The sequence below is a fragment of the Solanum pennellii genome, chromosome 3, assembly GCF_001406875.1.
Source record: "Solanum pennellii chromosome 3, SPENNV200".
NCBI classification, from domain to species: domain Eukaryota; kingdom Viridiplantae; phylum Streptophyta; class Magnoliopsida; order Solanales; family Solanaceae; genus Solanum; species Solanum pennellii.
Genome location: NC_028639.1, coordinates 62,627,638 through 62,654,611, shown reverse-complemented (window position 1 = coordinate 62,654,611; position 26,974 = coordinate 62,627,638). Strand labels below are relative to the sequence as shown.

At 34.9% G+C, this 26,974-nt stretch overlaps 3 protein-coding genes and 2 long non-coding RNA genes across 9 annotated transcripts; 3 read left to right on the top strand and 2 right to left on the bottom strand.

Moving 5' to 3' along the window:
• The first annotated feature begins 274 nt into the window (after positions 1 to 274).
• On the top strand, positions 275 to 7,025 carry LOC107012080 (protein NEDD1). 2 transcript variants are annotated; one of them, XM_015211806.2, is made up of 11 exons: positions 275 to 634; positions 704 to 816; positions 1,897 to 2,157; positions 2,285 to 2,389; positions 3,234 to 3,299; positions 3,427 to 3,648; positions 4,622 to 4,790; positions 4,875 to 5,176; positions 5,526 to 6,122; positions 6,326 to 6,502; positions 6,579 to 7,025. In XM_015211806.2, exons 1-11 carry the CDS (start codon positions 478 to 480, stop codon positions 6,684 to 6,686), a joined length of 2,277 nt encoding a protein of 758 aa, XP_015067292.1. In that variant the 5' UTR covers positions 275 to 477; the 3' UTR covers positions 6,687 to 7,025. The 2 variants fall into 2 exon arrangements, with proteins under 2 accessions (XP_015067292.1, XP_015067291.1); XM_015211805.2 differs by having other exon boundaries at positions 4,622 to 5,176.
• Positions 3,655 to 4,330, top strand: LOC114076584. Its single transcript, XR_003577641.1, has 2 exons — positions 3,655 to 3,840; positions 3,933 to 4,330. It is a non-coding gene; the product is annotated as an uncharacterized LOC114076584 (long non-coding RNA).
• A 655-nt stretch (positions 7,026 to 7,680) lies between the features above and the next one.
• LOC107012066 (uncharacterized protein At2g39795, mitochondrial) lies at positions 7,681 to 9,028 on the bottom strand. Its single transcript, XM_015211793.2, has 3 exons — positions 8,672 to 9,028; positions 8,118 to 8,461; positions 7,681 to 8,038 (listed from the first exon to the last, which is right to left on the bottom strand). The coding sequence occupies exons 1-3, from the start codon at positions 8,942 to 8,944 to the stop codon at positions 7,879 to 7,881; spliced, it is 777 nt and encodes a 258-aa protein (XP_015067279.1). The 5' UTR covers positions 8,945 to 9,028; the 3' UTR covers positions 7,681 to 7,878.
• A 183-nt stretch (positions 9,029 to 9,211) lies between these two features.
• Positions 9,212 to 12,497, top strand: LOC107012521. 4 transcript variants are annotated; one of them, XR_003577639.1, is made up of 5 exons: positions 9,212 to 9,490; positions 10,072 to 10,160; positions 10,675 to 11,135; positions 11,263 to 11,345; positions 12,042 to 12,497. It is a non-coding gene; the product is annotated as an uncharacterized LOC107012521 (long non-coding RNA). The 4 variants fall into 4 exon arrangements; XR_001456049.2 differs by having other exon boundaries at positions 10,675 to 11,345; XR_001456050.2 differs by having other exon boundaries at positions 9,215 to 9,490; positions 11,002 to 11,345.
• An 8,529-nt stretch (positions 12,498 to 21,026) lies between these two features.
• On the bottom strand, positions 21,027 to 23,458 carry LOC107014774 (mannose-1-phosphate guanylyltransferase 1-like). The gene is made up of 5 exons (XM_015214839.2): positions 23,227 to 23,458; positions 22,789 to 22,917; positions 22,410 to 22,472; positions 22,073 to 22,312; positions 21,027 to 21,966 (listed from the first exon to the last, which is right to left on the bottom strand). The coding sequence occupies exons 2-5, from the start codon at positions 22,897 to 22,899 to the stop codon at positions 21,295 to 21,297; spliced, it is 1,086 nt and encodes a 361-aa protein (XP_015070325.1). The 5' UTR covers positions 22,900 to 22,917; positions 23,227 to 23,458; the 3' UTR covers positions 21,027 to 21,294.
• Between the last annotated feature and the right edge of the window lie 3,516 nt (positions 23,459 to 26,974).

Genomic DNA, 26,974 nt, shown 5'->3' with positions numbered 1-26,974 from the left:
TCAATGTGATATCCATATGGCATCCACGTGTCATTAACAACTTTTGTTAATAAGAAGGGTACTTTTGACCCTATAGTATAACGGGAAGGATAGTTTTGAGCCGAAATAAAATTTAAGGATATATATGAGCAATTTCGAATAATTTAGAAGTATTTCTCAGCCTTTCTCAAAGAATAGAATATAAAGAATGAAGCTAGAGATCTCGAGTTCAATTTCTGAAAATGGAAAAAACCTTTCATAAAAAAATTTCGGCCAAAAAAAAAAGTTGCATCTGAAGCCTGGTTGATGCACTTGAGAGAGGGCGCCCACTTTTTGGGTCAGCACTTTTTTTGAATTTGCAATCCCCTTTGTCTCTCCGGTAGGGTTTCAAATCAAACACCTAAATTACACCCCACTTCACTGTTCTCTCTCTTTCCCATCTTCTGAAAATTCAAATCTGTAAATTGTATATTTCACAATCCAAGAATCTATTCATAGATGAATTCTACAGATTCGATTAAGACCCTTTTGGCTACTACTGGTGGTGACACTGTTAAGCTTTTTGACCTCACTTTGGAACCCCGTGATCCCTGCATTCTTAGCTATACTACTTCCCCTGGATTCCAAGTCAATTCCGTCAAGTGGAATCACACTAGTTAGTTTCCCCTTACTATCATGAATTTACATTCTTTTTGCAAAATCGATTTAACTTTGGGTGTTGCAGATTTGGTGGTGGCAAGCGCTGGAGATGACAAGAAGATATCTTTGTGGAGGAAAAATGGACAGAGTTTGGGGACTGTACCACTGGCCGGCACTGATAGTGCTGACAATATCGAGGTACTTTTGTTTACCTTTTTACTTTTTTCGGTGCAAATCTAAGATAGTTACTTTGTTGTCCTGTTATCAAAATGTAATAATTCCTTAATTCCCAATTTTTCAATGGATTTTGGAACAGATTTCTTTGAAAATGGTGAATTTTGAGAGGTTAAAGATATGTTGTAGTTTGGACCAACTTCATTTTTACCTCTATTTGCTGCTAAAGTTACAGGAAAATTTGTGCTTTCATATGATAGTTTTTCATTTAGAATGCACTGGGCAGGCCTCAATGATGTTCTCACATATTAGAGAGATTTCTTAGATATTATAGCGTACTGAATAGCACATTTCAAAAAGAGACATTGTTGCACTCTGAAACTATTGTACACATGACTAGGCTGCTTTTGCATATACATTTTATCCAAGTTGCTCGGACTCTTCACTTTCGATGCCGCACTAGTGTCGACACAATGTTGGTGTGGTGTGGGATCCGTACGCGATTTGGTCAACCGGTTTCGGGTATTTTGACCAAATTAGAGGGAGAAATTCTGGAAAGGTTTCATGATTTATGTATTCAAAACAAAAGATAAGGTGACATTGAAGAAGATGGAATACCTCGTATAAATAAATTTATATTTACTCCGTTTCCTTTTATATCCTGCCATGATTCTCCTTTGGATCAATAGTTTTCTCAAGAATTCCATAATTTGCTATATATACTGATCATAAAAGAATACCGTACTTTACAGCTTTTTATGTTGAATGCGTTTGCCTGAGATTTTGTGTTCGCCTCTGGGTTTGAATGGGAGAAAGATAGGGTTTTGGTCAGGCATAGAATGAATCCTGATTGTTCGATTATCCTATGGCATATATGTTTATGAAAGAAGGATGCTGCATAAATGTGTGCTCTATTGCTATCCTGTGGCAAAAGGTGACGACGATAAGAAGATTGGTTAATATAAAGTTAGCTTTCTATCCCATCCCCCATTACCTATCATGGGTCTTCGGTATAAGCTGTCAACATTTTTTTGAAGCCCAACTTGTGAAGTGGGCTGTCAATCAATTAATTATCTACAAGTAGTTCATCTCTATCACTTGCAGGAGTCTATTTCAACAATTAACTTTAGCAGCAAAGCATCCCGATACATATGTTCTGGAGGTAGTGGCCAAGTTATACGAATATGGGATTTGCAGCGGAAGCGTTGCATCAAATGGTTGAAAGGTCATACCGATACTATTAGCAGTGCAATGTACAATTGTAAAGATGAGCACTTAGCTTCTATCAGTCTTAATGGGAATCTTATACTTCACAACCTTGCTTCTGGTGCAAAGGCTGCTGAACTCAAGGATCCAAATGCACAGGTTAATTCATTCTTTCCAAGTCCCACTTTGCTGTATAAGCATCTTATAGCTGCAATTTGCTTTTGGTTTTTGGAATGTGCTTTCTTTTCTGATGCCATTGTTCTTTGTCTGATTATCACAAGATCAGGTTTTGAGAGTGCTTGATTATTCTAAGATTAGCAGGCATTTATTGGTGACAGCTGGTGATGATGGATCTATCCACCTGTGGGATACAACTGGTCGCAGCCCCAAGGTTTGTTGACATTCTGGTGTTCTGAGATGATAATAATTGATTTCATTACATTTTGTGTTGTGCCTAGATCTGTATTGTTTAAAAGGTTTATAACTGGAGATTAATAGGGAATCCCATTTCTTTCTCCTCGCAATCTGTATTTGCAAGTCAGATCTCATCCACTTATTTGGTATAGGCTAGCTATTGGCTATGACATAGAACATTCTGAAAGAAGAATCAGCAATCAATTTGCAACTTACAACTGTTGCTTTTCAGAGGGCTTGTCGGTCTTTTACTCATAAAAAGACATTTAGCACTACTCTTTGAGGGTTTGGTAGTCGAAACTCACAGAAAGAATCATTATTACTGTAATATATGCTGTGCTGTTAGAAGCGCTATACGTTATAGTTTGTGGACTTCAAAGTTGGAGTCTGAGCTTGATATGTGACGCTTAAAACACTGAATAATGGTTATGAAGTTTTCAGAGAGTTAATTCGAAACCTCCCAGTCCCTGTCTCAGTACATATTTTGCCTCCTTACCTGCTGACATTCAGAACATGTCATGGTCCTTCCCCGATGCTCTTCTTTTTCCTACTCTTCTCTTTTTTTTCTTTGAAAGATGAGACGTGGATATTCTTCCGTCTTCCCTCTCTGCAATTCTTTCCACTTCCCATTCTCGGGCATGCTTTGATAGCCATAATGGTTAAATTTGCCAAGTGCAATGGTATCGTGCTCTGCATTTTATGTTAATCTTTATAATACCCTGGTATAGTGGTACTCTGGGTTGATGTCTCTCACGTGTACCTGTCTTGCATGCTGTGCATCGTTTTATTGGATAACTGACAATTATTTTTACCTTTAACAGGTTTCTTGGCTAAAGCAGCATTCTGCACCAACTTCTGGCATTAGTTTCTCACCAACAAACGACAAGGTTTTTTCTCTATTATACTCATCAACTGGTAGACGTATTGTGTACCTGTACTGGAAGAACTGTAAATCCATCCTCTTGCCAAATGATGGAATCATTTACTGGTGTGGTTTTACTGTTATGATTGCAGATTGTTGCTAGTGTTGGTATGGATAAGAAGTTGTACACTTTTGACTCAGGGTCAAGAAGGCCGACATTTTGCATTCCTTACGAGGCACCTTTTTCTTCACTGGCATTTACTGATGACGGATTCACTCTGGCAGCTGGAACAAGTAGTGGCCGGGTAGTATTCTATGACGTTCGTGGAAAACCACAACCCTTGACTGTTTTACGTGCTTATGGAAATTCTGAGGTATTTGATTCTTCTTTTCTTAATAAAGTGTTTTGTGTTAAATATCAGTTTGTCCTTGACTATGTACTTCTATTATGTCGTTTCATTACCTTGGTTGGCAAAACATGAGAAAGGAAATGAAAAGGAGAGAAAAGATTCAGTTCTTATTGCCAAGGATGGAGATATGTGATACAATAAGCCCATATGGAGTTGGTATGCATATATTCTTAAGTCCACTTGTTGTCTTTAAATTGTTTCATCCGTGATGATAGAGGTGATATGCATGAAATTGGTAATTGTGCAAGAATGGAGGAGGAGATTATGCGGACAAGTAGGTGACCACGGTTCTTCCAATATGGCATGTAGATTTTGAGAGGTTAGAGATAGCCAGCATTTGCTTCGGGGAAGGGGAGGTAGTCCCACAAGCTATTGACCATCTATGATATGCTCAGGGTGCAGGAATTGGGTACAAAAGTGGCACATCACTTTGTCAGGCATGCCAACCAAATTTCTGGTCGGTCAAATGTGGATAGAATTTAACACATTTCTCAATTTCCTGAAATCAAAGACATTGTTAAGATATCCTTGTTTCTTCCTTGGCTAAATGTTTCTTTGTGGCATTTGTGTATCAATAGTAGACCAATGTGCATAATCTGATAAATGTGAGTTGTAAGATGGTATGAATGTTGCCTCTTGGCTTGGGCAAGGATCTGGTCTGAGAAGCTCTTCCTCTTATTCTCTCTCTCTCTCTCTCTCTCTCTATCCCTCAGCAAAATTAAACAGCATGGTGTTTCTGTATCTATTTACATATCAGTATAAATCTACCAATGGAATCCGTGCCGATATTCTGCATCTTTTAGTATGTACTGGCTGACCTTCATATATTTTGTTTATCAGCTTGTTAACTTTAGTTTTGTTCCTCAGTACTGACAGTACCTTTTTTACTACTCTCTGATTTACTTCCTCTTACTAGAAAAGTGTGATGAATTTACAGGCTGTGACAAGTCTATGCTGGCAAAGAGCAAAACCTGTAATTGTCAATGAAAACAATTGCACTACAGAAATGGCTCTCCTGGGCAGTGCTGTGGAGGATTCAATTTTGATGCCTGACCCACTTCCTGCTATGATGTCATCAAGCCTAGCAACTTCTATGACAACATCAGGTTCGAGAACCACTGTTCGTTCAGGTTCTGTGGACTCGTTTTCTTTTCCAGCAGGCATTACAGGATCTACATCTGGGACAACAGGTTTATCTCCATCCGAGGAAACACCCATACGAAGTAGTTTATGGAAAGGTGGATCTTTGGCAAGATTACATGCTCCTCGTAACTTCAAGGATGATATGGAAGTTTTTTCTCCTCTTGTTGAAGTTCAGCCAATTACACCTTCACTTGATAAGTTGTGGGATGATCAGGAAGGTTTCAAAAAGGATTTTGATAAGAAGTCATCTTTGCTGTTTCCTTCTTCTCTAAGGTTTCCCCTTCCAGTTGAGGGTGGCAATGAGAATCGCCCCATATTTGATTGGAAATCAAGTTCCTTGCCCAAACAGGTTTGTATCTTGTCTGGTTCATGTGCCTACATTTATATTCTTTTAGAAAACAAATTATTTCCTTGGTTGCAGGAACTATGGTGAAATTGTGAGTTGCTCTTCTGGATACAAAAATGATTACTTGTTTGTAATTTCCTATGTTGTTGGATGCAAAATGATGCTGTTGATATCTAGTTGAAGTAACTAATTTCTTAAATCCTTCATTCTTGGTTGCTATATAATTTGTGCAGTGAGTTCAAAAAGTGGTGTCAGTATTCTGAAGCTGAAATCAATGACTGGGCTTAGCATTAAAATGCATGAGTTGTTATCTTTCCTTGACAAGTATTTCATATCTTTGATATTCCTGCAGGAGGATGCTTCTTTTGCACAGTTGTCTTCTACTCCAACATCTTCTCGTGGTGATGATTCTTCCTCCATAACTCCTCCAGAAGCTTGGGGTGGTGAGAGATTATCGGATAGATTATCTCATCTTCGGCAGTCAGGAAATATGCCTTCCCGTTTTGCAATCTCGACATCTGGTCCTCTTGCACCAGGATCTATGTTATCTGGATTACAGGATAATTTTCCTGCAACTCAGAGTATCGGCTCTTTGACTAGTTCTACTCTAAGTTTGGCTAATTTGCGCATAAAAGAAAATCCAAATGAAGAAACTATTCTAGGATCTTCAGAACATGCGAGTTCCACATCCTTTTCAGTTGGAACAAAAGGCATTACTGGGCAGGGTACTCTTGATTCTCTTGGTTCAACTGTGTCCCTCCCACGAAGATTTTCCAGTTATGCTGAGAGAATAAGCACCACACCATCCTTCAGTGATGGAACCCTTTCTGTTGGTTCTCCAAAAACTAAGAAAACTGGAGCTGAAACAAGGGAAGAGCTTCTGAATAGCTTGTTATCTAGGTCGGACACGTCGTCTGCTACAGCAGCTGGTGCTTTCCAAGCAATAAATGTATGAATCAGGAAAACTTGGTTGTTCCTATCTTTTGCATCATTTGTTATGCATCATCATCATGGATGTTTTCATCTTTTGTGTTTCTCGAAGAGAATCTTGGAAGCATGAGCTGGTGGAAAGATCCTTAATGATGAATCATTCCAAATGACAGAATTATCTTTTTAATAGAAAGTTGTCATTTGACCTATGATTTTTTTCAGGGTGAAATTAAGCAATCTCAAAAGTCCACACTGCCTGAATTGCAGCAGGGAAGTTCCTTTACACTCCAGCTGTTCCAACGTACACAAGAAGAAACTCTTTCTTCCCTTCAAAAATCCATTCACGAGGATATGAGGAATCTTCACTTAGATATCTTAAGACAATTTCATATGCAAGAGGTACATTTGTTAACTTTGCACTTTCCTAGTTCTTCAATTGGAACCAGTATCTCTTAGATTTGCAAACATTGTGCAGATGGAAACTTCTAGTGCTATGAAATTGATACTGGAAAACCAAGCAGAGCTGATGAAGGAGGTTCAATTACTTCGAAGGGAAACACAGCAGCTTCGACAGTTATTATGACCAGACTAGCTAAAAGTCTTGTCATTACGTATTCTTTTAGTTTTAGCCATGTACGCAATGCTGTTTTAGGAGATTTGTACTGACAGTTGTGTAGTGAGTAGCGAGTGCGGAAGTGTTATTGTGTGTTTATCTAATTGTGGGCGAATTTGGGGGTTTATTTTACCCTAATATAGTAAAGGAGTGTGTGATGGCTGATCAATAACAGTTAAGAGTGCTGTTATGGTTGTGTACAGAAAGTTGGCTAGGCCAATTTCAGAAATTTAATGTACAGAACTACAGATCATCTAATTCACTTTGATTTAAAAAACATCCTTCCAAGTTGGAGGAGGTTTATTCATATTTTGTGACTATTATTTCTAAATATTAGATTAATTCCAATGGTCAAGTTTCAAAAGTAATTCATTATAGTGTGCTAATTACGTAGTGAGTATTCTATTGATGTAAGCAGCTAAGGGAGTCCTATCAACTTGTACCGATGTAATCATAAATAAAATCATAAATTCACCGTTGAGAGACATGATATTAGAACATAGCACAATTTATATTGTTCATCTCTTTAGATGATTATCATAATCTTTACGCGTGCTTAAAACTAGACTTTCTCCTTCCTTTCATTACTTCATTGTACAACTTAGAGAAAACTTAAATTTGATATAATTTTCTGTTTTTCTTATGGTAAATCATACTGAAAAACAAGGTTTGCTAAATGTTCCAGGGTGCTCGTAGAAAATGAATTAAGAAGTGGGAACAAATAAACAGAGCTTTGGAATCCTTAAAACTCTTCAACAAAAGAGTGATGCAGAGGCAGCATCATCATCACAGCACAAGAAGAGCAATACACCACAATCGAGGATCCACTTAGACACAAATGAATATGCAAGCCAGTACATGTTTGAGAAATCATTGTTAAGCGAAAGCAAAATCATGCGCAAAGTGATTTGACTTGACAATAACAATGGAAATGCAATCTCATCAACAAGCAACAACCTGCTGCTGCAAGTGCAAACAGAACTTATGTATAAATAAAATTCACCAACATTTCTATTTTAACTGGCCAAAGACTCATGGTACATCAACTTTATCAATGATATAGCAAAAAAAAAAAAACAACTAAAAATCACGGTATTTTGATATCATTGACAGACATTACGAAGTAGCCCCTACTAAAACATCAATCAAAACTTATGCGAACCTATGCCTCAATGAATTTCTTCAGATTCTTAAGCCACATCTTGTATTCTCTGCTATCCTTGTTGACCATGTACTCATGCAAGAAGTTGGTTGTGCTGGGCTTGATACCCCTAATCTCCAGATACTTGTGGAAAGCCTTTTGGAGGTTCTCATCCAAATCCCTGATGATTATATATATTCTATATTAGTAATTAATGAAAAACAGATAAGAAATTTGTTAAATTAAACATCAAGACTCACGTGAAATCAGGTCCTTCATAAGCAATCTGATCCTCAGCAACATTAGGATCTTTGATTGACAAAGTGTCAATAGCAATCTCATCAGCAAAAGCTGTGATACCAAACTCCAAAGCAGGTCCATTTCTCTTAGACACCCTAACAACTAGAGGAATATTGGACTGATTGGCCCCTTCGTTATCATTTTCACCACCGTTGTCATTCTCATCTTCATCACCGGTAACAAGGTCAGGCATGTGAACTTCCACATTTATAGATTCACCTTGATATTCTCTTGTCAATGTTATAGTTTGTTGTCCAGGATGATCTTCAATCTTGAAGGGGAAACCCTCAGGAGCCTCCTCAACCTGCAATCACAATGAAAAAACAGTACAAAATCTGCTAATCCAGTAACATATATATTTTTTTTGATTAAAACTAAAAACAGCATGAATTTTTCCATAAGATCCACCTAAAAACAGAAACAAATCAGTGGTAGAATCCATAATTAGGCGATTTTAATTAATAGTATTAAAATTCATCTGCGACATGAAAAAGAGAATTGGGGAAAATCAAACCTCGTCTTGTTCGTCGGATTCCTCAGCACATTGGATTTCGGACTGAATGACTTTGAGGAGTGATTCATCAGAACTGGGCCTCTTGGTAGAATAGAAATGAAGGGTGGACGGTGCTGAGCTCCGAAAGAAGTTTCTAGAAGAAGCACTACGGTTAACTATGGTGGATAAGAGAGCAGAGGATCGATGATGGTAACTCTGTGTTCTAAAGATCACCCGAGCAGCCAAGGGAACAACTTGAGAAGCAGTCCTTCTGATGATGTTAGTGACAGCCATTTTCGCAGAGGTAGAGAATTTAGGGTTTAAGGAGAAGAGGAGGCTTGGGTTTAGGGTTTACGCTATATGTTATATTAATAGGAGACTTCTCCACTTTTTTTTTTCCGGAAATTTCAACTTCAACTTGGGGTAGAATGGGAAGTGACATAAAAAAAATTTCAGTTACGTATTTATTTTTTATTTTTTTACTTATTAGAAATGCGAGTACAAAATATGGATCAAACCTGTCCGTTTTCTGTCTTTACAATTCAATATGAGGATATTTTAGACATTTCACAATTGAAAGCAATTTCATCTTCCCCATTTCACCACGTATCCCATATTTTCTCTTTCTAAACCCTTCTCTTCTGATAACAAAATTCAAAAATCTTAAGCTCATAGGCATCCATTCCACCAGAACGTCATGCACCACTGATGCGGTGATGCTACGGACTATCACTTCCCATCCACCGGTGTAAATGGTGAAGTGAGGCATCATATCTCTCAGTCAATCAACGACACCCACCTTTTGCTTCTATGAGGATTACCATCGATTTTCTAACTGTGGTAAGTTTTCTTATTATAATATGTAATAATGAATTTGCTGGTCAATTTTGCTTGGAGTAGTTGCATTAATTTTTTGATTTTATCTCTTCTCTTCAATAATTGATTTGTTTATTTGTTTGCTCTATATCCAAGTTATATATTATATTATCTTTTATTTGTGCCCTCTAATTCTATATGGCAGTAGTTTAAATCTTTGACAATCAGATAGTATGGTTGAAGTTGATTTCAATTAGTTTCTACCGCTTTAATCAAGATTCGGTGGTAGTATCCTTTCTGCTATAATTGTTAGTTAGAAATTTTAGAAATTCATATGTTTCTGTTCGAGTTTTCTCTACTCTCCTTTTACTTCTCTAGATGTTAATTGTGCCGATAAATCTTTTATTGTATCTCAAAAATCAAAACTTCTCGACATATATCCCTTAATTAAGAGCCTATGTTGTTTATGAAATTGAACTGTGATTTGTGGGATTTATTACTTTTAATAATTATCCCTTTTTAAGGCATTTGAACTTGTGTACTTTCATTTGTCGATTTGGTACTGCTATCCGAGACATTGGATTCAGCCATTTCTTCTTCTACAGATGGGTAAGTTTGAACCTTTTGGAGCTCTCCAAGATATTTTGGTTACTATTTTTTTCCCTCTCACTCTGTCGATGGATCATCAGTTCAGGTGAGGCGCATATTGAATTTTCCTCAGATTGACTTGGTAGGAGAACTTTTTTGTTTGAATCTTAGGTCATAAACATATTCCTACTTGTTCTCGGTAAAGCATGTTGTATATCTTTTTAAAACATAAGAACCATATACCTCCTAATGCTGCATTTTACTTCAAATTGTTTACTATCATTTGGTGAATCATATACTTTCTTAGGTTCGCTGTTTAAGTTACATAAATGAAGTAATAATTGGTCTTGGCCATGTGGTAAAATCAATTGATTCAGTTTGCTATAAACATATATTTAAGCTATATCGATCATGTGCAAGATCTTGATAGCCAAAAGAAAAGCTCTTTTTTTACTACATGTTGGTGTTTAATTATGATAGCAAGTGATTCAAAGGAAAGCTTACATTTTGGACCTTCGAGAGATTATATATCGGTGATGTTAGTAACTTGAAGCAGTAGTTTGCATAAGATATTTTCCTACCTCTTTATTTGATCTCCAATATTTTTCCTTTATATACAGAGACTGTTCGGATTTGTTCAATCTTTAACTTGGTGAAATTGAGGCCTTCAACGAAAGAGACTATTTTTCTACCGCCAAATAGCTTGCATAAGATATTTTCCTGTCTCTTTATTTGTGCTCCCAATATTTTTCTTTTATATACTGAGGTTGTTCGGATTTGTTCAATTTTCAACTTGGTGAAATTGAGCCTTTCAACAAAAAACACGTATTTTTCTGTCGCCAAATAGCTCCCGCTCCGTTTATGTATGCTCAGTTCCTGTGTACTTTGAGTTATATTATATGTGGATGATTCAAGAGTCTGTATTTTATGTCAAATGATCTTTTCAGAAGTTGAATTGCAAATGTGAATGATTAAGTTGAGTAGCGGAGCTGAACTTCCTCAATTGTGGTGGAGAATGTATAATACCCAATATTTTGTTGCCAATGACATATACCGTCGTTTGTTCTTACATTTTCGCATGGTAAAAAGTATTAAGATATTTCTCTGTAGTGCTTAGTTCAAAGCCTAAATATGTGCATTCATATGTTAACTTCCTTTCTGAAAGCTCTTCAATTTTATTATGACAACGAAATCTGTACCTGTTTCAGTATTACAGCCCACATGACATAAAAGTGAGGTTACTACATTAAGCAAGTCACTTGCTGCAAGTCGATCGACAAAGTACTTAAAGGTCCTTTGTTTTTCCCTTTCTGGTTTTGTCGGTATTGAGAATATGGATAGTTTATGTCTCTTAAGTATATAGTTAGGTAAATCCCTATATTATACCTAGATGGATGTCGCAATTAATAGGATTATGTTGTAAGGAGAAGTCCGTCCAACACATTAATCTGTTGAGATTTGCGGCCAAACTTATTAAATTGGATATTTTTATTTTTCTCAGAAAATATAATATACCATAAAATAATTGTTTGCTTGCAACGAAGTTTCATAATAAGCAACAACAACAAATGGATGACGCAAATAACACTTGTGGGTAAATAGAAGAGATTATAGACAACGTCGAGCTGATTTTTATGCAGATCAAGAAATTTGACATGACTATCCTCCGTATGGTCATCACTTCCTAAAATATGATAGAAATTCTAAGAACATCGGATTAGAAAAAGTTCCCTTAGCCAAAGGATTGAATAAGAGTGACTTTTGTTGGAGAAGACTCCTACTCGCCCACTACTTCTTGTAGTAGAGCCTCTCAAATAATGTCAAAAGGGAAGGAAATGAACTTTTAGAAAACTGATAAGTGAAAATTCATGGTGCTCTCTTGCGGGCGCTATATTTCCACCTTCGGTTGCGTGTTATTATGCATTTACAATTTTTGGTTACCTTGAACAAGATAACACATCCTAAGAAATTCTTTTTCTCTTTTCAGGAAAGACTATGAAGAATCTACCAAATATTTTGGAGGGTACGATCTTCAACCAGTGTTTTCATTCGGACGTAACAAGTAATGAATCACATGAAGTCTAAGTCCATCTTAGTGTTCACTTTCTTCCACATTAGAGAAAACATTTGAGCCTTCTACTTGAATACGTATGCTATAACACTACTACACAACACTCTTGTACAAAGAAGTAATGTAGACCAAAAGTCGTCTTTTACTATTGGAATAAGATCATGAATGTCAAATACTACATAAGCAGAAGATGGTCCAGAATGTGCGTAGAGGTAGTTGTGCTTTTTCCTGAATATTATTGTTGATGTCATTTGAAGGTCTGAGAATTCGGTGTGTTTGTAGAATGCAGAGTCCTTGAAGTCATAGCTGCTTTCTGCTGCTAATTTTGTCCTATGATTTCAGTTAGTTATACATTCATCTAGGTACAGTGCAATCCTTCGCTTCATTTAAAGCTAAATTATGGTCATCTTGTCAAAACTAAAAAGGCAACCCGGGCAAAGAATTATCTAGTTATCAAATAAGTTTAACTTTCATTTCATATTAGAATTTATTAAAATAATTGTCTACTAATATATAAGTGAGAACAAACTAGTTATTACTCTCTCCCTCATACTTGTTAATTTTTAACTTGACAGTTGACACACATAAAAATCATATTTGGATGTTATAACTATAGTTTGTATAATTACTCTCCATAACAAATTTTATATTTGCTATGACTATTGATTTGTATATTTCATTATATTTATACATAAAAAGCAATTGTATAATTTGTCTCGATATACATATGCAAAAGAATCAATTGTATAATTTGAGTTTGTATAAAAGAGAAAGAGAAAAAGACAAAAGAAAATTGGGCAGAGGAAGATCTGTATTTGTATACTCACAAGTGTATAAGATGAAAATATATGTATTTGAATTTGTATATACAATTTTCTCTCGCTTTATACAAACACAAACGCAATGTATACATTTGCGTGTGTATAAAGTGAGAGAGACGAATGAGAGTGATGAGCGAGATCTGGGAGAGTAGAGAGAGGGGAACGAAAATATATGTAAATATACAATTTTCTCTCGCTTTATACAATCACAAACACAATGTGTACATTTGCGTTTGTATAAAGTGAGAGAGACGAGTGAGAGTGGCGAGCGTGATCTGGGAGTATGGAGAGCGAGATCTGGGAGAGAGGAGAGAGGGAAACAAAAATATACGTAAATATATAATTTTTTCTCGTTTTATACAAACAGAAACACATTTTATACATTTGTGTTTATATAAAAGCGAGAGAGGCAAGGGAGAGATTGACGATAGTGACGAGCGAGAAACCTAGGGAGAGAGCCGAATGACAAGAAGTTGCTATGTGTTACAATTAAATCAAATTGTGGTTATGACATTTAGTTTGAAGTAATAGTTTGTTATTATATATAATTTTCCATTAAAAAATAATATTGATATAGTGAGTCCACTATTTAATCCTATTAATTGATAGAGTCCTAACAATATTTACTTACTACACTTTTCAGTAACATTAACTCAATATCAATAAAGTAAGAATATAATATAAAATAAAATTGTATTTTTTTTAATTTGTCAAAGATGACAAGTAAAAGAGGTGATCAATTTAAGATATATTTCACAATTAAATAGTAAGAGAGAGTAATACATGAGTGGGAACAAACAAGCAACCAATGGAATAGTAAGCAGTCATATTGACCATCATCTCAAAAAACATAAGCATACACATCGACTAAGACTGGGCAACGGATCAGAAAGGAATCACCGGATCGGAACGGGATGAGTTGACCTGTTCGTTGATCGATATCGGGTTGAACCGGACAGGAATTACAAGGATGGATACTTGGTTCCATCCCGTTCCACTATATACCGGGATGGAACCGGAATGGAACGTGGGATAAGCGGGATGACACATCTAGTTATTTCAAAAAAATATTTTTTTTAAATTACGAAAATATGAATATTGTTTTATTTTTCTAAGTTTAAATTAACAGTTTTTAAATTTATAATGTAATTTTTTACTTAAGTTTATTTTAAAGATATTTTTTAAAAAAATTATTTATTAAGTTTGCAAGTTAAGTCTAATTAAGTTTTCAAGATTTAAATCTTTTGAAGTTTATAAGTTATTACCATCCTTCCCATTTTATGTGAAACCATTTCCTTTTTGGTCAGTCCCAAAAAAAAAGTCACATTTCCTTATATGGCAAGTATTTAAATGTATAATTTCTCTTTTACCGTTATTGGTCCCACTTAATTTTCTAATACATTTATGAGGAGAGAAAAAATGAGTTACTTTTTTGAAGGACAATTTGGTAAACATTTCAAAGTCTTCATTATTTCTTAAACTCCATGTCGGGTCAAATGTTGCCTCATAAAATGGGACGGAGGGAGTACTTATTATTTATTAATATGTTATAATTTATAAGTTATATTTTTAACTTGTAATTTAAATAAATTAAATTTGTAATTTTAAAAAATTAAATAAAAATAAGGATAAAACAATTACACAAATTAAAAAAATATCGATTTAATTTATTTAAATTTGTAGTACAAATTGCAGTTTCAATTTACAACTATAAGTAGAGTGCATAGTTTACGCAACCACCTTCTAGGAAGAGTTCTGTTTCAACTAAGTCTTGAATGTAATACTAATAGGGGGTAGTTGGGTTACTTGGGTAGTATTTATTATTAAATATAAATATAAATTATAATTTATAAATATATAATATAAATTAATTAATAAATATAATTAATCGGAACCAGACCGAAATCGGATCGAACAGGACCGAAATCGGAATAAATCGGTATCGATTCTGTTTCGTGTCACGGTTTAGGATGTTCCATTCCGTCCCGTGGGCAATGGAATCGGGACGAACCGAAACGTATCGGAATGGTACCGGACCAGTACCGATACATCCTGTTCCGTTGCCTAACCTTACATTGACTATGAACTATATGCTTGTTCACACTTCTATATTAGTAATGGATACTAATTAAGAAAAAAAATATGTTGAGCATGGTAAAGGAAAATCTACATGTTTATGTAGGGTGCACATGCATCTGTTAACTTTGAAAAAATTATGTATACATATATTTGTATATAGCTTAAATAGGAGATATATTTGGCCATAAATTTTCCAAATAATATTTGGGAAAAAATTTGACAGATAATGTTTGTCCATACAGTTTGTCATTATTTGACAAATACTTTTGGCAAATATCCCAAATTTTCAAATATTAATTTTTTCTAGTATTTGAAATCTTTTGAAAATTAATACTTTACACCAAACTTTTATCTTTTACAAAAAACCCCTCTATAGTAGTTGTTTGCATTGTGTTACATAAAATTTTTATGTGAATTCCAAAGTACTAATGAAATACTCAATGAATATTAAATGATGATATGATTGTTGATGAAAATGATGAACAATTGGCTGAGGGTAACAATGTCATGTTCTTTGTCTACTTCACGATGTATGTAATAATGTTTGTTGCACTCACTTCAAACTACCACATTACTCTAGTGTCATGGACCCTATTTGTTATTGTTGCGACGAAGATCCAATTGACTTGTAGTACAAATTTATGGTTTGTTTTGATAGTTTTTAAAACTTATGGGTATAAATCACATTTTTCTAAGAAAATGAAATATATTTTCCAAATAGTATGGCTAAACACATTGTGAAATTTCATCCAAACTTTCATCCAAATAATATTTGCTAAGAATATTTGAAAATGGCCAAACACTAGCTTTATTAGGCTTTATATGTTGCTAAAGTTGATTGGGTTTACTAGTTTCAACCTTGGGTATCTCTTCATTTTGAGGTGATTGGACTGGGTTCGAATCTCAATACTTATTTTTAAAGTGATTTTAATTAAAATGAGTATGAAACATGAACTATGTATTTATTGTTTATAACTACATTATAGAAAAATTACATAATCCGACTATACTTCATTTTCTCTAGCATATGCCCCCCCCCCCCTCCAATTCTTGCTTTCTCATCCTCTTTATCTCTCTCTCTTCATTTTTTTCCTTAGTATTTTTGCTTTGATTGTTTGTTTCTTCTCTTTCTTTTTTTAATTAAAAAAGAAGTTATTTTCATATATTTTGCTTTATGTATTTTTTATCAAATGTAATTTACTCCATCTTTCCCTCCCCTTCTCTCCCTCTATAGCCGTTTTTTTTGTATGTTTAAATGTTGAGATGATTTTTGCATAGATCAAAACTACATGTTAAACCTATAAATGATGTCTTATGGGTCTTTGGTAATTTGGATTGTTGGAAAAGTGTAATTGTTACACCCTCAAAATGAAATAGGATAAGCTAGATCTTCACGTGTGTTTAGCTTCACGTGTGTTTCTTGAGTTAATTATAATGAAATTCAGCCTTTGAAGTCAATTTTTAAAAAGAGTTTCCTTGTTGATTTTATTGTGAAAAGTTTTAATTTTACACTGCTTTTCATACCTATGTGATGAATGAAAGCTAAAAGGCTTGTACAAGACCTCCGAGCGATCAAGTATCCGTGTTACTTCTAGGGGGTACTTCCCGGTTGTAACAAACTTAGTATCAGAGCATAAGGTTATGGAGATAGTCTTAGGGTCCAAAGTTTCACAAGCCAAGTCTAGTAGAGTCTTGTTCGTTAGTGTGAGTCTCGACACATCTATGAGCGAGAGTCTATAGAACGATAGAAGTTACACTTCCTTGATATTCTTGAAGTCGTGCCTTAGAGTAAATGTCTATGAGTTCCTAATCCTATTATTGTGATTTTAGGAACATGAATATGAGAGGGGATAATGCAAGGAGGGCTCAAGAAGATAATGTGAATAAGGAGGTTCTCCCTTAAGTGCCTCAAGGTACACAAGCTCTCAATGAGGAAGGGACCATGTCTAATGTGAAGATAAGGGTTGCCTTCCAAACTTTGACCCAACTCATGACAATTCAAGATCAAGTCGTCACTACTCAAGCTCAAGCCATGACAGCCCAAGTTAACCGAGGAGTTGGACCCAAAGTGAACCCAATGTAAGTACTCCCGCTTCTAGAATCCGAGACTTTATGAGGATGAATCCTCCTACATTTCATGGCACTACGGTGGATGAGGATCCACACAACTTCATTAACGAGGTGTTTAAGGTGGTAGAATCTATGAGAGTAACTTCTAGGAAGAAGCGGAACTAGCCGCCTACCAACTAAAGGATGTGGCACAAGTGTGGTTTGAGCAATGAAGGGATGAGAGACCTGTTAGATTGGGGAGTGTTTAAGACGACCTTTCTTAATAGATTTTTCCCCTTAGAGTGTTTAAGACAACCTTTCTTGATAGATTTTTCCCCTTAGTGTTGAGGGAAAAAAAGTTAGTGGAATTCATGAACCTCCGTCAAGGAGGAATGAATGTGAAAGAATACTTTCTTAAGTTCACCCAACTCTCTACGTATGCCCCAACCTTGGTAGCCAACTCTAGGGCTAGAATGAATAAGTTTGTGATGGGGGGTGTCTAGTTTGGTTGAAAAAGAGTGTCGTACTATAATGCTCCATCATGATATAGATATCTCTAGACTCATGGTGTACAACCCAATAAATTGAGGAGTCCAAGCTTAGAAAGATGAATAGAGATGGGAAGAGGGCTAGGCCGGAGGAACCAAGTCAACCAAAATCTAAGAAGAGGTTTTACAATCAAGATTCCCCCATGGTGAGCAAGGATAGGGTGTCCAACCCAAATTCTCAAGGAGGGAGTGGAGGTGGCTATACTTTTGAGAGGTCTAGATGTACTACATGTGGAAAACAATATTTGGGTAAGTGTATTGCTGGTACGGATGGATGTTTTGGGTGTGGAAATAAGGGTCATAAGATGAGAGATTTCCCAAACCTCAAGGCAAAAATGAAGGAGACCAACCAAGCTCCTCAAGATGGTCCGGATCCTAATACTCAAAGGAAGAATCGTTTCTATATGCTACAAACTAACAAAGGAGCTAATTCTGAATAAAGGCCCCGGTGAGTCATAGTTCCTTATGGTTGTCTTGAATAATTCTTAGATAGGTTTACCCCAAGTGTGGGAGAATGAGTTGAGTAGTAAGGTACTTGATATCCTTATCTTTTTCTTTTATTCTTATTCAAGCGTGAGACCAAGAAACTTTAATAGTTTGGTTATGTTTTGGAGTCTTGCATATGAGTATGAGTTGCATGTCTCCTTATATTATGAGTACCTTTTATGATAATATGTTTCATGCTCTTGATAATGTTATGATAAAATTAGTAATTGATCTATGTAACTCTCATGTTAATGTGCATCTAGAAAAATTTGCTTATTTACTTTATGAGTGGTCATGTTAATTAGTCATATGTGTGATTTGAAAGTTATTGCATGTTGAGCCTTATAATGAAATGATGAGCATGTCTAAAGTTGAAGAAGGTAGTTCCTCAAAAATGCAATGAAAATGATGAGGTATGTGTGCACTATGAATTTTGGAAATAGTTCCAAATTGCTTGTGTATCTTAGAGTGCATAGTGATGTGAAGTTGGTGTTCCTTGTAAGGTTGGTACATTGACTATGAAGTGGTATTTATGATGATATGTGTTGTGAGCTGCTAATTGAGTCATTTAGTCCTTGAAAGTGTTTTAGTGTCATTCGAGGAAGAATGTTTTTCAAGTGGAGGAGTATGTTACACCCTCAAAATGAAATAGGACAAGTTAAAGCTTCACATGTGTTTCTTGAGTTATTAACTTGTTAAAATAATGAAATTCAGCCTTTGAAGTCAGTTTTATAAAAGAGTTTCCTTATTGACTTTATTGTGAAAATCTTTAATTTCATACTACTTTTTCATACCTATGTGATGAATGAAAACTAAGAGGCTTGTACAAGACCTCCGAGAGGTCAAGTACGCCGTGTTACTTCTAGGGGGTACTTCCCGATCATAACAGTAATGTACCATGTATAACTTGTCGTAATGCTTATAATCACGTGGGACATGCTTATGTAGATGTATCACAACAGTAATGTGCCATGTATAACTTGTTGTAATGCTTATAATCACGTGGGACATGCTTATGTAGATGTTAAGTCAAGATGTTGATAAAGAACTCTGCTCATTCACTAACTCGCATGGTATTTAAGTCTTAATGGTCTAGGATATGTCTAATAAGGGGGATTTGAGTCAACGGAGTTTAGTAAGTGTCTTGCATATGGTTTACTAAATTGGTCAATAGCCAGGATGTTAGCATGTAAGCTTGAGGAAGAGTAGTAGACCAAAAACAAAGTGGTAGAAGTTCGGGTTCAGGAATGAGAAAAGTAGAGGAACTCTAGTGTTAATAGAATGAGTGATTCAGAAAATCTTTATGTGACAGAGGGTTAGATTATGAGTTAATATGAGAGTGAAGTGCCATAGATGGTAGAGTTGACAACAAAAGGAGGTAGGGTGATTTAAGGATCATGGTCATAATTCTATCTCCAAGTTCCACGTTTCTTGATTATTTCCATGATGTTATGTGGTGGATTCAGGTCGACCACTGATGCCAAACAGTACATGCTATTTGTATTGATACTATTTTTTTATGCCACTTAGCATAATCTGGTTGCAGAATTAGTGATGTTTTACATGTGAAGACGAAGATGATCATCGACAACTTCTACCCTCTTCCTTTATGGTGTGAGTTGTGTCTTATTATTTTGAATTCATGTAATCTCTTAGAAACTCTTTAGACTAGTTCCTTGGAAGGATTCTATGTATTTCTTGACAAAAGTATTATACTTTTACCAAATTGAGTATTTTTATATTTAAAGAGGGTGTTACTTCATATTTTTGGTTCACTTCCACACTTTATATCATTTAATGGCAAGGGTTCTCTTTGAAAACACCCTCAAACTTAACGTGATATATTAGTTTCATTTTTGAACTATTGACAGTCTTAAAGATATTCCTCTTCTTGGCTAACTCAACTTAAATACACCCTCGATCTGCTACATGACATAACAAGTAGTCTCAAACTCTTGTTGGAGCATAAGCCTCTTAATAAAAAGTTGACAAAAGTGTTTTAAACACCCCTAAACTTGGTGAGAATTTAGGGGTATATTTCACTCATGTGGAAGATTAATGGTGTATTTAAGTTCATTTACTTAAGTAGAGGGGTGTTTTTAAACCTGCAAATAGTTAGAAGAAAAAACTAATCATTCACACCAAATTAAAGATATTTCCAATACTTCTCTCAATTCCAAACTTCAAGTCCTCTACGAATTAACATGATGAAAAAGACAGTAATGATGGCGGCAATGTCATTGCTGCCAATCTTAATATGAAAGGAAATGGAACAAAAAGAAGAATTAACGATGTAGGCAGAAGAACTGAAGTATCCAGAGGGAAAAAGAGTAAGAAGTACGATGTATGGTGGCGACAATGAACTGGTGTGGTGGAGGAAGTGATGGAAAATTAAATAGGAAGAAAGGATAAAGAAATATTTTTCCATGAAAACACCTAATCAAATACCACTCGTGCACCTATTGAGGTGAATTAGAAACAATGTGCCACAAAAAATAAAGTTCAAATAGTCTAATTTAAGTGAAATATGCAAATAATTTTAAGGGATCGTGCTATTTGGAATAAATCTGATGCTATCTTCTTCTTTTTTTCCAGTTGGTGGAGCAGCAAAATAGAGCTGTCAATAGGGCCCTCCCTCTTTTATTTTTATCTTACCTACACCTTATCTTGTCGTAATTCAGCAACATCACAAGATCACCGACACATGCTAAATTAGATACAAACCTGACTAGTTACATCATGGACATAATACTCTTTATACCACAATTATCTGCTAATCATTGCGAGGATAATAAAGACACTCTATTTTGCTTCAAATTAAGTAGTTGTTGTTGTATGACTTTGCAATTTGCCTTTTGAGACCTAGAGATATTGAAGAATAAAAGAACTGAAAAATAGTATTATCATTAATTAAATGATTAGTCCAACCAAATAAGAGGGATTTTTATTTATCTATACATAACAAAAATTACACATTTCCCAGTCTTACAATATCTCATACCTTTCACAACATAACAACAATTCACCAAGAAAAGTTTACATCACTCAAATTCTCAGGACTGACTTTTTAACACTTGAAGAAGAGGAGAACTGGAAACCAACCAAAACAGGAATACGTACCCAAAAGACATCATGAAGAAACTGAATACATAAACTTATATTTTTCCTAGTGCTAACAAATATATCTCACATCACGATTTCAGGTTTCAATATGCTGGATTTGATCTCCTTGTGGGGCAAAACTACACCACCATTGCTGTAAATCTCATCACAAACATGAACATCTTCCCCGAGAATGGTCATGTTCTCAACACGAGCCCATTGTCCAACAGTAGAGTGCCAGCCAATGATGCTACCTGAGATGCATGCATGTTTCTTGATGCGGACTCCTCGCATCACAGTGCAACGGGAGAGTCTAACTCCAGACTCAATCACACAACCAGAACCAATTGCAACATCTGGTCCTATCAAACAACCCTCTCCAATCTTAGCAGATTCATCCACTATAACATTTCCGACAATGTGTGGTCCTGAAGCCAATTTAGGTGAAGAGTGTTTCTTTAAAGAATCCAGATAGAGTCTGAGGCCAGTAATGTAATCTCTTGGTTGGCCAACGTCCATCCAAAATCCAGGTAGCACCATTGCATACAGTTTCTTCTCTGCTGCAATTTTTGGAAAAACCTCTTTCTCAATAGATGTTGGCCGTAATTGAATTCTGTCTAGGACAGAAGGGTTCAGCAGGTAAAATCCAGCGTTGATCTTGTTGCCAACAAATAACTTTGGCTTCTCCACAAATCTCTCTACTTGCCCTGTGGATTCTTCCATGACGACAACACCATATTTAGAAGGCTCATCCACCTACATTAACCAGTGAAATTTACCTTCCGTATTCAGAATTGCCTCAGAGATGTTGAAATATCCAAAAAGAAGTTCAATTCGATCAGAATAATAACTATAACTTTACCTTGGTCACCATCAAAGAAGCCTCACCACCATGAGATTTGTGGAATTGAATCATCTCCTTAAATGGATATTCACTGATAACATCACTGTTAAGAACAAAAAATGGTTCACCAGAGTCATCTATCAGCTTATCTCTAGCCAAAGCAAGGGGACCAGCAGTGCCAAGTGGTTCAGTTTCTTGAGAACAGGTGATCTTGATTCCAAGGCTTGCCTCAAATTCTTTCAAGAAGTTCAGCATCACCTGTACCAAAAGACGCTTGTGTTGTGTTACCTTACAAGTAACTCGCTGTGCTAAAATCTCCAATAGTTGCAAATTCTGTAATGGGTAAAAAACTGACCTCAGGTTGGTAGTTAATAGCCAGTACAACTTCGGTTACTCCAACAGCCTTGAGAGCCTCGATCTGAAGAAAAAACTTTTACTTTAGAAAAGAATAGCACAAGTCGATACGCTTTGCTGCTTTTTTTAAATTCATCCGTCTATATTTGGATGATGATAGGGCAGAGTTTGGAGGAGTCTCAATACAGAGAATTCAGAACATAACACACATATGAGGAATGAGATGTTTAAAACTGCAATTTGAAACTATTGATGATATCTACAACACCAAATTCTCTCATCTGATAACCAAAATAACGAGTTGGGAATAACCACAATCCAAAGCATGGTGAATATGTAAGTTGAACAAGGCTGGTTATTGTGATAAATAAAGTAGGTACCTGATGCAAAATCATTGGTTTGTTAGCAAATTCGACAAGTGGCTTTGGGACGCTGAGGGTGAGTGGCCTGAGCCGAGTACCGAACCCTCCAACAAGGATAAGTGCCTTCATCTTGAGATATCAAAATTCCTGCTTATAAACAGATCATAATTAAGAATTAGAGAAAAAAAATGGAACATTCTGCACTCAATCCATCTGACCAAAGTTTTCTACACGCCAAAAGAAATTCATATCCTATTGTTCTAGAGATCAATGAGAGATCCTATATCAGCACTTCACGCATCAGATCCAAGGGATTAGTAAAACTTCCATAGAATGATTGGTTAATTAATAGGAAAAACTATCAACCAAACAAAAAGATGAGGGAAATTGCAAGCACATTGTCAAATTATCATACAAAACTCGAAATCGAGAAAAAAAAAGAAGAGAGAAATTCACCTGTAGATCGAGAAAATCCAAAGACTGAATTGAAGAATGAGTGGACTCAAGTCAGAGAGAGAGAACCAAGCAAAAGAAGGGGAGGGGAGTGAGTGTGTTTAGGGAGTTTGTTAAAAGATCGATGGGTGTTAGAAAAGCCACTTGTAATAGATGGATATATATACATAAACACCTATTCCCTGTAAATCTTCAATATGTAAGTAACCGTAGCCCTCTTTTTGTTTTCTATATCAAACTAAGAAATCTGTTGCCGTCCAATTCACTTTATAACATTTATTACTCTTCTCTTTTTTTGTGTTTTGACTTATTTTAAATTGACACAAAATTTAAGAAAATAATAACAGACCGTAAATTGAAATACAAAATTGCTCTTCCGTTTTATCCTCTTAAACATGTGATAAATTGAAATTTTAGAATTATTTAAAAAGAAAAAATATCATTTTTAAAAAAAATAAATTAAAACAAAACTAGGTCAAATAAATTAATTTTCCATTTACTTAAAACGTGTGTTAATATCTGAGTTGGCAATACAGAGAATGCTGATTGGTTCTTGCTTCTCATTACAGCGGGGTAATCATGGAGTTGACGTGTACTTTACCTTGTTGGCCAAACAAAGTAGTATTTTAAAATGTATAAATTATAGAAACCACATATTATAAATACAAAATGACCTTTTATCCCTTTTAGAATTGAAATTACTAAAAATCTCTTAAAATTCAAGGAAGCGGGATACATCCAAATGGCACGGGATACATAAGTCCTTATACATCATATTTTGCATCTGCTGCTATTAATTAGGAGTAATTACCGTGATTTTTGTTATTTGTAACTGAAATCACGTAATTAATGCTATACAGCTTGTGCAACTGATTAGTAAATTCAAATTTTAAATCAGATGATCTTCATAAATCAAAATTATTCTTGTAAAAGTTGATCTGCATACTAAGAAATTAAAAAAAAAGGTTTGAAGATGAATATCTCAATTCTGCTGCGGCATTCTGGAATTTGGGTAAGCGATGTTAATTATGAAGGTTACAAAGTTGATGGTATTGTTGTTGGCCATTCCATTTCATTTGTGAATCTAAAAACGTTGATTTTACCAGAGCTTGAGATCGACACTGTTACAAAGGATATTGAAATACGATACATTATCGAGGGAAGCTCATGTCCATTGAAAATCAAAAACGACATGGGTGTGAAACTTTATTTCGAAGTAAAAAAGAATGCATCTGAAATCGGCATGTATCCCCGCTTTGTATTGATACAACTGATAAAATTTTATAGATAACTAGATTCAACAGTGGTGCGTTTTCAATGTAACAGTAATGCTATATGAGTTTGTTTGTGTATGTGATGTATCATATACATGCATATTATTGAAAATATGTTATATGTTACGTGTATATTGTCTTTTTAGTTATTCAAGTGTACAAAAAAATTGACTTGTTCAATTGTTTACTATATGATTCGTGTATACAGCCTTATGAGTTATAAATTTGATATATTATATTCAACAGTGTTGGGTTTCAATGTAACAGTAATTAAAGATGAGTTTATTTTTGTATATTATGTATCAGATACATTCATATGATTGAAAATATGTTATATTTTTCGTGTATACTCCCTTATGAGTTATTCTAGTGTCCCAAAACTTGACTTGTTCAAATGTGTACTACATGTTTCGTGTGTACTGCCTTATGAACTATAATTTTGATATATTACATTCTAGTGGTGCTTTGCACTGTAATATTAATCTGTGATTAGTTTGTTTATGTATATGATGTATCATATACATTCGTATAATTCAAGTTGCTAAATATATAACTGCAATATTAGTACATGTATATATTATAACTTATGTATCATATACATCATTTTTATAAGTGAAAAATACTTAAAACTCAAACAATAATGTATCATACACATTAGATCTTAAGTGTCATATACTTCATTTTGTAAATTAACTGTCAAAATTACTTAAACTGAAACAATAAAAAATTTGTACCTTAACGTTATAAAGCAACAACTGTGTGTAAAACAATAACTTGAAAACACATAACATTAATAACTAACAAACTATTGTAATACCAATAAGCTTTTAAAAAAACACAAAAGATAATTGTCTTCAACACAAAACAACATAAAAACTTGTTCATCCTGTCTCAGCTAATTACTAATCTATGTTAACAATGTCATCTTCAGTTGGTGTTGTGAATTACCATCTCCAGATTTACACTCTTCCATAATATTTGTAAACTCACACGATGAAGAGAAAGAAGGAGACTAAAATGTTTACCCTTTAAAAACTTAGAAAATCTGGTTAGAAAGAAGGAGACTCCTACAAAATATCACATAGATATGGCTGCAAATTTGTACTTGAATTCAAATTTTGTTAAACTGCAAACGTGTGGAATGGGGAATTCAAATTAGACAATTATACACCTAAAAGTAGGGAAATAAAAAAGGAATAAAAATTAATATGGTAAATTTTAATTGGGGCTGTTAATGGGGAAGTGGGTAGCTTGAAAATAGGATTTTGTTTTAGTAAAGTAAAACTTGCCAATTGGGTGAAAAAAGGGTGGGAAATCTTTATGTATCTTTCATATTTTTTTAATTGGGGGGAATAAGGGATTTTTGAAATTTTTATAATAAGTAGGGATAAATGGTTATTAAGATAATTAAAGGAGTGTAATTAAGTAATTTTTCCTTTTAAAATCCATAGGAATTTTTTTTTATATAGGTTGAATGGTCTTGTAGATCCTTATACTTGTATGCGTTTGTATATTGAATCTTTGTACTTAATCATTTACCAAGTAAACTCTTAAACTAAATCAAACGAATATTTTCAAACCCCTCTTATCATGTGTGTAGTTCACTAGCCTTGAATAGATGACATGTTAAATTTACGTCAGTTAAATTAATTACATGTCATAATTATCTTTATTTTTATTTTTAAAAATTATTAAACAAAGTTTTATTAGATAAAATATAAAATAATAGATTTTAAATTTATATAATTTTGGGACTCCACAACCCCCCCCCCCTCAATGTAACACCAAAATCCACCGGCGAAAGTCGTCATCGCCGCCACCGTTCTTCTTGCCGGCAAGACCTACAGGTCTCCATTTCCATTGCAAACCTCACTATTTTTCTTCCATCTTTCTCCAATCTCCATAAAATTAGTAACCCTACACCGAAAGACCACCGCGCGACCCTGCGACCCACCAGGGACCGCCTTCTTTTCTCCATCGTCTTCGTCTTGCCAATAAATCTCACCGCCACCTACCGTTCTGGTGAAATTGGATCAGCGTCGTGTCTCTCTTACTCCATCTCTTACTCCATTTTGAGTTAGTAGATTCCGACAAGCACCACCATAAAATCAACGCTGCTTTCTTTCTCGAGTGATAATAACTTGAAATGTGATGACAAAGACATGAAGGTGATAGATAATAAGTGTATAGAAGAAGGGAAAAGGGGATGGGGAAGGAATGGGGATGGCAGCTAGAGTTCAAGGAAGAAGAATTCCTTTTTTTTTAAATTTATTATTTTAGTTTTTAGTTTTTTTAATTGAAAATTTATTTTAAATTATTTTTAAAATTTAAATATGAAGTCCACTCGCCTTTATCTGCGTGTAGTCACACTCTTTTGCCAACTCAATCATCTTAATGGCACATAAATCTGATCAATGGTTATAGGGTTTTGATATGTTGTATTTTATTAAGTATAAGGGTTTAGTTGATAAATTGTT

Excerpts from the sequence above, each read along its gene's own strand:
- LOC107014774 (XM_015214839.2), bottom strand. The coding sequence starts at position 22,899 with ATGAAGGCACTTATCCTTGTTGGAGGGTTCGGTACTCGGCTCAGGCCA. Across the intron at positions 22,313-22,409 it reads CTATTAACTACCAACCTGAG|GTGATGCTGAACTTCTTGAA; the intron begins GTCAGTTTTTTA and ends CTTTTGGTACAG. Across the intron at positions 21,967-22,072 it reads CTTCTTTGATGGTGACCAAG|GTGGATGAGCCTTCTAAATA; the intron begins GTAAAGTTATAG and ends TGGTTAATGTAG.
- LOC107012066 (XM_015211793.2), bottom strand. The coding sequence starts at position 8,944 with ATGGCTGTCACTAACATCATCAGAAGGACTGCTTCTCAAGTTGTTCCC. Across the intron at positions 8,462-8,671 it reads AATCCGACGAACAAGACGAG|GTTGAGGAGGCTCCTGAGGG; the intron begins GTTTGATTTTCC and ends TTGTGATTGCAG. Across the intron at positions 8,039-8,117 it reads TATGAAGGACCTGATTTCAC|GGATTTGGATGAGAACCTCC; the intron begins GTGAGTCTTGAT and ends TATAATCATCAG.
- LOC107012080 (XM_015211805.2), top strand. The coding sequence starts at position 478 with ATGAATTCTACAGATTCGATTAAGACCCTTTTGGCTACTACTGGTGGT. Across the intron at positions 6,123-6,325 it reads GTGCTTTCCAAGCAATAAAT|GGTGAAATTAAGCAATCTCA; the intron begins GTATGAATCAGG and ends GATTTTTTTCAG. Across the intron at positions 6,503-6,578 it reads GACAATTTCATATGCAAGAG|ATGGAAACTTCTAGTGCTAT; the intron begins GTACATTTGTTA and ends AACATTGTGCAG.